The 9,778-nt window shown below is 37.2% G+C and overlaps 1 protein-coding gene across 1 annotated transcript; it reads right to left on the minus strand.

Annotated features, from left to right (window-relative positions):
• Nucleotides 1–4,395: 4,395 nt before the first annotated feature.
• Nucleotides 4,396–8,726, minus strand: LOC128528074 (extracellular calcium-sensing receptor-like). Its single transcript, XM_053500817.1, has 6 exons — nt 8,512–8,726; nt 8,077–8,368; nt 7,160–7,951; nt 6,352–6,573; nt 6,099–6,222; nt 4,396–5,294 (listed from the first exon to the last, which is right to left on the minus strand). Exons 1-6 carry the CDS (start codon nt 8,724–8,726, stop codon nt 4,396–4,398), a joined length of 2,544 nt encoding a protein of 847 aa, XP_053356792.1.
• Nucleotides 8,727–9,778: the final 1,052 nt, after the last annotated feature.

Here is a 9,778-nt window from a genome sequence, read left to right on the forward strand (position 1 = left end):
TTGCCTCCCTAAGAGGAAAATCTAATCACACGTTGCTTAAAATAAGTGCTAATGGTTTAAAGAAACCTGTTAAATTCCACAATTTTTAAAACAGAAACTGCAACAGACCAGGACACTGGAAACGTCACTATAAAGAGACAATCTGCAAATACTGTAATAAATCAGGACATTGGGAACAGGAGTGTAGGAAGAAAAAGAGAGATATAGAACATGGTTGTTTCTTCTGTTTCATAGGCTCACCAGATGCCTCAGACCATCCCAATTATTTGTGCCCTGCCAGGCATATTTTTAATATGATACAGTGGCTCTTTATGCTTATGATGTCACACATGATTTTGGAAATATGTCTTCCCCTAACTCTAGCCAACATCTTGTGATTCGTATCTGAATGGACACCTTTCTATCTTCCTCTCCTTTGATTCTTCAGGATCTCAGCAGGACATTTACAATGGTTCAATTTCTTTGTAGTAACATATGTCAACTGCACAGGCATATAAAAACCCCATCTTTTGCTGTTAATAAACAGAGACCTTTCTGACAGACAACGTTTGTGTGTGTTTGTGTGTGTGTGTGTGTGTGTGTGTGTGTGTGTGTGTGTGTGTGTGTGTGTGTGTGTGTGTGTGTGTGTGTGTGTGTGTGTGTGTGTGTGTTTGACTGAGTCTCTCCTGGCGCCAGAAAAGCTTACCAAAGCACAGCGGACAAACCGAGCAACTCGCTTTTCTACTTTATAGTAAGTAAGATTTGTTATGGGATCTGTAGACACCACACAAAAACCTCACACCTAAATAGGCTTTAATATTCACTGGGTCTACCTCTTTCTAGATGATTCCATAAACGCTTCCCCCCTCCAGGTTTGTCATGTTTATGACAATGGAGTCTTTGAGGAAAAGATGAGAACAGGACTTAATATCCTCCATTTGGAATATGCCATATAAGGTTAGGGTAGGGTTTGGTTCCATTTTTGGACAAAAAGCAACCCACAACTTTAGCTTAACAACTTTTCCTTCTTCAGTGTCAGAGTCTTCCTCCTTGGGTTATACTCTCTGTCATCTTCAACCTTTTACTCTTCCTTATCTAAATCCCCCTCACAGTTAACCTGACTTCTTTCCTCCTCATTACTGTCATCAAATATAATTCCACAGCTTCATGGGTAGCATACATTATCTTTTGGCCATTATGCTGCTAAAGACTGAGCTGTGAGTAAGGCCTCAAAAAGCTGTATATACCAAAGCAAGTGAGATGGGATATGGAGTTGTCTCATACCTTAAGTTGGTAAATGCTGATGGACTTGCACATTGTGCATTTATGATGGGGAATTCTCGCATAGCGCCCCTGAAACAAACCACTACCCCCCGAGCGGCAGTGGTTGCTGTAAACAACGACAAAATGTTGAAAGGTCAACTGGAAATAAAACTGCTGGACTCTATGTTTCGGACCGACAGTACAACTGTCTTGAGATACATTGACAATGAAAAACTTTTTTTTAAAACCTTTGTGGCTAACAGAATTGCCATTATACCAGAGTCAACCAAGCAACAGTAGTGGAGGTATGTCAACACTTTAAAAAACCCAGCTGACGCTGCATCCAGGAGAGTTCATGAGCGCAACTGTGACATCATACAGTGGATTTATGCAAGAAACTGTAACAACCATTGTACTTTGATGTTGAAAATAAAACAAGAGACAAAGAAATCAATGGACATCTGGAGTCGTGAGTAACCATGTGTAACGAGAAAGATACGCATCAGAACTTGTGAATAACATGCATGTACAAAGTGTGAAAAAGTTCTTAAATTTATTATTTTTTTTTTTACCACAATTTTAATCTTGCCCATTTATTTTCAATGACTGGTCATTTTTGACCCGGAACACCATCAGTGTATAAATGTTCCATAAAACACACAAATTATTAGCAAAAGAAATCTTATATTTTTTTGTGTTTAAATGCCATGTATGAACAAAGTCATTGAACCTCATGAGAAATGAATACAATTTACTGCACTTTTTTAGAGAGGAAACATGTAAATCGGTCAGATTTGACCCTAACATAGCATGAGGGTTAAGATGCTTCCTGACAATCTGTTTAGTCATGATCTGTTTTTTGCTGTAAGGAGTAATAAAGATAAAACAATATATGACTTACAATATATTATGATTTCATAATTTCTTTTTTTTTTTACAATTACCATGATTGTCACACTTACATGATTTTAAATAAATTATTATTAATCACCCAACAATTAAAGCATTTTATTTAACACATAAGTACAATTACAAAGACACCTACAGTGGTGTGAAAAACTATTTGCCCCCTTCCTGATTTCTAATTCTTTTGCATGTTTGTCACACAAAATGTTTCTGATCATCAAACACATTTAACTATTAGTCAAAGATAACACAAGTAAACACAAAATGCAGTTTTTAAGAGATGGTTTTTATTATTTAGGGAGAAAAAAAAATCCAAACCTACATGGCCCTGTGTGAAAAAGTAATTGCCCCCTGAACCTAATAACTGGTTGGGCCACCCTTAGCAGCAATAAATGCAATTAAGCGTTTGCGATAACTTGCAACGAGTCCTTTACAGCGCTCTGGAGGAATTTTGGCCCACTCATCTTTGCAGAATTGTTGTAATTCAGCTTTATTTGAGGGTTTTCTAGCATGAATCGCCTTTTTAAGGTCATGCCACAACATCTCAATAGGATTCAGGTCAGGACTTTGACTAGGCCACTCCAAAGTCTTCATTTTGTTTTTCTTCAGCCATTCAGAGGTGGATTTGCTGATGTGTTATGGGTCATTGTCCTGCTGCAGCACCCAAGATCGCTTCAGCTTGAGTTGACGAACAGATGGCCAGACATTCTCCTTCAGGATTTTTTGGTAGACAGTAGAATTCATGGTTCCATCTATCACAGCAAGCCTTCCAGGTCCTGAAGCAGCAAAACAACCCAGACCATCACACTACCACCACCATATTTTACTCCTGATATGATGTTCTTTTTCTGAAATGCTGTGTTACTTTTACGCCAGATGTAACGGGACACGCACCTTCCAAAAAGTTCAACTTTTGTCTCGTCGGTCCACAAGGTATTTTCCCAAAAGTCTTGGCAATCATTGAGATGTTTTTTAGCAAAATTGAGACGAGCCTTAATGTTCTTTTTGCTTAAGTGGTTTGCGCCTTGGAAATCTGCCATGCAGGCCGTTTTTGCCCAGTCTCTTTCTTATGGTGGAGTCATGAACACTGACCTTAATTAAGGCAAGTGAGGCCTGCAGTTCTTTAGATGTTGTCCTGGGGTCTTTTGTGGCCTCTCGGATGAGTTGTCTCTGCCCTCTTGGGGTAATTTTGGTCGGCCGGCCACTCCTGGGAAGGTTCACCACTGTTCCATGTTTTTGCCATTTGTGGATAATGGCTCTCACTGTGGTTCGCTGGAGTCCCAAAGCTTTAGAAATGGCTTTATAACCTTTACCAGACTGATAGATCTCAATTACTTTTGTTCTCATTTGTTCCTGAATTTCTTTGGATCTTGGCATGATGTCTAGCTTTTGAGGTGCTTTTGGTCTACTTCTCTGTGTCAGGTAGCTCCTATTTAAGTGATTTCTTGATTGAAACAGGTGTGGCAGTAATCAGGCCTGGGGGTGACTACAGAAATTGAACTCAGGTATGATAAACCACAGTTAAGTTATTTTTTAACAAGGGGGGCAATCACTTTTTCACACAGGGCCATGTAGGTTTGGATTTTTTTTCTCCCTAAATAATAAAAACCATCATTTAAAAACTGCATTTTTTGTTCAATTATCTTATCTTTGACTAATAGTTAAATGTGTTTGATGATCAGAAACATTTTGTGTGACAAACATGCAAAAGAATAAGAAATCAGGAAGGGGGCAAATAGTTTTTCACACCACTGTATATAGACTGTTGTGTTAGAGTTGATGTGGATTTGTGGATTTAGTGCAACAGTGAAATACAGCCAGTCTTAGGTATGCATTAAATGGAAGTTCCTTTTCTTGTAGGTATTAAATAGAGCACATATTTGAAAATTTTAGAATAATAATACCACTTTGAGTCAAGGCATTAACAAATGTTATTAAGCATTATTACTTGTGTCTCTTGAATTTAATTTTACATTTAAATAAGAGCATGTGTTGTGCTCAAATAAAAAAATCCCCATGCTTATATGCAGACCCTTGCCCATCATTGGCATTTTAGTTTTTCCACTCATATAAATATAAATTTTTTATATCTTGAGAGTTACCAATAGTGAGCCAATGTACAGCAAATGATCAAAATTGCAATTATTATTTATTTGCAGATGTACCAACCTGCAAAGTTCTGTACTTACAGTAATTAATCATATAATATTGATATTAATAAATACATGAACTATTAGTTCACTCCACTTATGCTTTACCCATAATTTGCTTTTTAGTGTTCTTTTCTGGTTTGAGTATGATGATATAACACTTTGGAAAAAATATACAAAACAGTAACCCAAAGCTTGAGGCCAAAATGGCAAATATCTCTACAGCTACAGTGAATTTTCCAGGTGAGCTGACATAAGCTGGAATAAAAGTGATCCACACTGCACAGAATATGAGCATGCTGAATGTGATGAATTTGGCTTCATTGAAATTATCAGGCAACTTTCGAGCCAGAAAAGCCAAAACAAAACATAAAAATGCCAAGAAACCTATATAACCTAACACAGACCAAAAACCTATGGCGGAACCCAGATTGCATTCTAAAATAATTTTTTCTTTGTAGATTTTTAGATTTTTGAAAGGTAAAGGAGGGGATAGAGTTAACCAAAGCACACAGATAAGGACCTGTATGAGAGTGAAGACAAGTACACTGAGTCTTTGCTGTGGAGGCCCAAACCATTTCATTAAATTACTGCCTGGAAGTGTAGCTCTGAAGGCTATTAACACTACTATGGTTTTTCCCAAAACACAGGAGATGCAGAGGACGAAGGTTATCCCAAAGGCTGTGTGGCGAAACAGACAGGACCACTCAGAGGGCTGACCAATGAAAGTAAGTGAACAAAGGAAACACAGAGTCAGAGAGAAGAGCAGCAGGAAGCTAAGCTCAGAGTTGTTGGCTTTGACTATTGGGGTATTTTTATGTTTAAAGAATATTACTGATATTACCATTGTTAATAATGCACCAATAATAGAAACCACTGTTAGCAAAATTCCCATCGTTTCTTCGTAGGTTAGATATTCAATTTCCTTCTTTACACATCCATCTTTCCGCAAATTTGACCAGTAATCTTGAGAACATTGTTTACATTCAATAGAATCTGTCATGGATTATATGAAGAATAAACAATTAAAACATGTTTAATTCAAAAGGGAATTATCAATTAAAATGCAAACATCTCGATTGATCTTTCCTGAGACCAGTTAAAAAAAAACATACACACTGCCTGAGCAAAAATGTTGCCATTTGGATTTAAATAAGCACATATCTAAGTGTCTTTGACGGAATAATTACTGTAGTGATTACTATGCTTCAGTTGGCAACAATTATGTTAACATTGTATGCTATGTATGTAACTATCTGATTCAGTGAGTAGCTTGTTATTTATTAAACAAGCATGTTAGTTGCCATATTGATGGTACTGTGTTTTTAAAAGGGCCTATTAATAGATTTAGGCAAAGAGGCAAATTATTGGCATCAAGCAAATAAAAAAACAAAAAATCAGATGGCACAACTTCTGGAATTCCATTAATATGTAGTTTAAAAAGTTGGGTCAGTCCAACGAATTAATAAAATCTGGACAAATAATGCTGATAAACCAACTATGAGCAAGGAATGTAGTTAAAAAAAAATTGTGTCTACACTGCAAAAATAACAATAGAAATTATATATATATATATGTTTAATACTGAAAGGAAAAGATATTATACATGCAATACTTTATGAACTGGTTTAACTCTCCAATATTTCACCCAGAAATTAGTGCAGAAATGAATGTCACACATTGAACAAGATTGTAGAAACTATGATAAAGGGTATGAGCAGGTATGGTGCTAAGGGTATATACTATAAAGTGCAACTATTTGTATGAATATGTAATCTTGAAGCTTCTAGGGATTTTCACCTGTAATATTGCTGATTTCTCCTTCAGCACATGGTATGCAGTCAAAGCAACAAATAGGCTTTCCCTTCTGTGCAGCCTTCCTTGTACCTGGAAGGCAGTTCTCACTGCATACAGATATAGGTACCTGTAGTAATAATAATAATAATAATAATAATAATAATAATAATCCTTAAAAAAAGTATTAAAAGGGAAACATGCCATATAAAGTTTCAACAATAAAATAATTTAAAAAAAGTGATAATCTTATACTTACCTGATTTGTATTTTGGACCCACAATATAGCACTCATGTTTATCGCCAACTGTTCTGATTGAGCAGAGTCATACACTCCAACAGTGACCAATTCATGTTGATTCTGCTTATTTGTTTGCCAATTTATTATCTCATATTTTGCAGGAGGGTCACCATTTTCATCAAAATAAACAACCTCCCCTCCTTTGGTTTTGAAATACACCTTTTTAAGGTGGTCTAAAAACTAATAAAAAATGCACACACACACACACACACACACGTGTGTAATATATATATTTTTCAAAACTATGAAATAACAAATATGCGATTAGGTAATTACGTAACAACAAAAACAACTGTTAGTTGTTATTTTAAGACACAGAGGTCAGCCTTTCTGTAATAGTTCTTGCAAGAACAGTATTGTCAAGTGAATTTACAAAATCCGTCAAGCACCATAATGGAACTGGCTCTCATGAAGGCCATCCCAGGAGGGCGAGACCAAAAACTACCTCTGCCGCAGAAGAGAAGTTCATTTAAAGTTATCAGCCTGAAAAATGACTAAATTAACAGCACCTCAGATTATAGGCGTTATGAAGTCTTTACAGAGCATAAGTAGCAGACACATCTCAATATCAACTGTTTAAAGGAAATTAATGCATTTTTTGGATGCCGTCAGCATTCCTTTATGATGTAGAACGAAATAAAAATTAGGAATGATCATTCATATATATATATATATATATATATATATATATATATATATATATATATATATATACACACATTTTATTTTGTCAAGCCAATTTTAAGTTTAATCCTTGCCTACTCACCGTGAGAGGATCAGGCTGTTTCTTTGTGGGACATGTTTTGTTGCAGTGTAGAAGGTTGTTCAGAGCATGGGCAATGGCATAAACTCCTTTATACACATTACTAAAAATGGGCATCATGGACATATCAGTGAAAACGCTTTCCACATCAGACAGCTTCTCCTCTCCTGTGCACACTGGCACACCCTCTGAATCATTCTGAACTGTATATTTACAACCAAACATAGTCTCCCAGAATTTAGGGAAAATTGCACTGCCCACAGATTTTAATGGTTTTATATCCAGAATGAAATCCTGCATACCGGTCACCTTTGCTTTAGGGATAGCTAGTCCTATAGCTCCTTGCAGTATGTTGTTTTTGTCAGAAATGGCTAGTTTCGGGTCAAAGATCCAGGCCTCGGTTCCCACCCACTGATATCCAGTGATGTTGTGTTCAAAAAAAACAGACAGCAGACTGTCTAAATCTGCATTGTCGAGAAACCCGAGTATCACTTGTGAAGTGGAAATTTTAATCTGGTCAATGATTTTTTGCACTTTTTCTGTTGAGTAGTTTTTAAAATATGGAAGAGAATATTCCAAGCAGATACCCAACTGCTCTGCAATTTTAGTAAATGCAGTCATTCCATTATTACCATAGTCATCATCTCTTCTTATTGCTCCCAACCAGGTCCAGCCAAAGTGCTTGATCATCTCTGCTAGTGCTCTGCTCTGGTAAGAATCACTGGGAATAGTGCGCAGAAATGTAGGGTATTTTCTCTTGTCACTGAGACACTCACAGGTTGCATAGTGACTGATCTAAAAAAAAAAACACAAATGACATTTTGGTGTACCATCTTAATTTAATTTTATCAAAATGACAGCTGCACGGCACTTCTTTACTTTTCGGTAATGCCCATTGATTACCACTTAAAAATACTTACTATAGGAACATTAAAAGGCCTGATACTATTTGCTATAGCCATAGACACTGATGAATATGTTTCACCTATTATGGCTTGAACCTGGGCTGGCTTTGTGCAGGAATCATTTGAAACTGAGTTTTCATTTCCATTAACAAGTGACATGGCCATTCGAACCCCCTGTGTTGGCAAACTACATGTATCATAGATCTTGTATCCCAGAGAGACACCTGGCAGTAAAGACGAACTGTTGTTTATCTCCTCTATTGCAAAGATCATTGCCTGGGCAAGCTGGAACACCCTCAAATCAAGGCTGGTAAAGTAAAAATGAACAAACAAATAAAAACCTTGAAGACTAGAATGTTTTGCAGTTACATACAGTACATCATTATTCAATGTGATTTTATTTAAATGTGAACTAAGTGGCTAAAATGTCTGTTTTTAGATGATGCTTACCTCATGCACTTCACTGGAGGTGGCTTGGCCACATAAGATATGTCAGGAGATTCCCAACCACTGTGTAAGGGCAAAGCCCCTCCAATTATAATATCTCCATCCTTCCATATCTGTGGGTAAGCAGGCTCTCCCTTTAAGCTGCAAGCAACCCCATTTACTTTTGAAACATTAATAATATACATTACTACATGCAAAAGAGTAAAGACAGACTCCATCTACTTATTCTGACAAAGATTATTAATTACGTATGATTAAGAGGAGATATCCCTAGACTAATGGTCTGGCTGTTTGATCAGTAAAGAGCATTTATATAGATGTAAAGAAAATTCTCTATGGTACAATTACCTTGTGGGCTGCTCAAAAAAGTAGGTGTGACTTTTAATTCCGAGTCAAAATAAGGTAAGCGCATATCCAAAAGCATCATGTCCATCCTAATAAGGATAATTATGAATTAATTATTGTCATTATATATAATTTACATATTGTCCAGGGGTAGCTCAGTGGTTAAGGCACTTAAGTGGACTTCAGTTCGGAAGATCCCAGGTTCAAACCCCACAACCACCAAGTTGCCACTGTTGGGCCCTTGAGCAAGGCCCTTAACCCTTAACTGCTTGGATGTGTAATGAGATTAAAATGTAAGTTGCTCTGGATAAGGGTGTGTAAAGTTTTTCTAAAGTTACGTAGTAGGAGAGGCGAGTTGCTCGGCCTGTCCGCTGTGCTTCGGTAAGCTTCTCTGGTGCCAGGAGAGACTCAGTTAAACACACACACACACACACACACGATGTCTGCCAGAAAGGTCTCTGTTTATTAACAGCAAAAGATGGGGTTTATAAATGTTTGACCAAATGCCTGTGCTATAAACATATGTAACTACAAAGAACATGAACCATTGTAAATGTCCTGGTGAGATCCTGAAGAATCAAAGGAGAGGAAGATAGAGAGGTGTCCGTCCAAGGACAGATCACAAGATATTGGCTCGAGTTAGGGGTAGAGGGGGAAGGAGACAGAGGGTGGGGGGGGGGGGGGGTGAGAGAGAGACACAAAGAGAAAATGGGAAGGTGAGCGTGGGAGCGTTCACACCTTAAAAGAGCAGATGTAGGAGGAGACAGGAAAATAGCAGCAGGAAAGATTTAACATGTTAATATCAGATCTATGAGGAAGAGAGCAAGAGAGTAGAAATTACTCCTTTCCATATAAAATAATTCTAACAGGGCGTCTGCCAAATGCCTACCCAGATAGCACAGGTATGTTGCAGAGACGTCTCCTA

The sequence above is a fragment of the Clarias gariepinus genome, chromosome 7 (assembly GCF_024256425.1).
Source record: "Clarias gariepinus isolate MV-2021 ecotype Netherlands chromosome 7, CGAR_prim_01v2, whole genome shotgun sequence".
NCBI lineage: Eukaryota > Metazoa > Chordata > Actinopteri > Siluriformes > Clariidae > Clarias > Clarias gariepinus.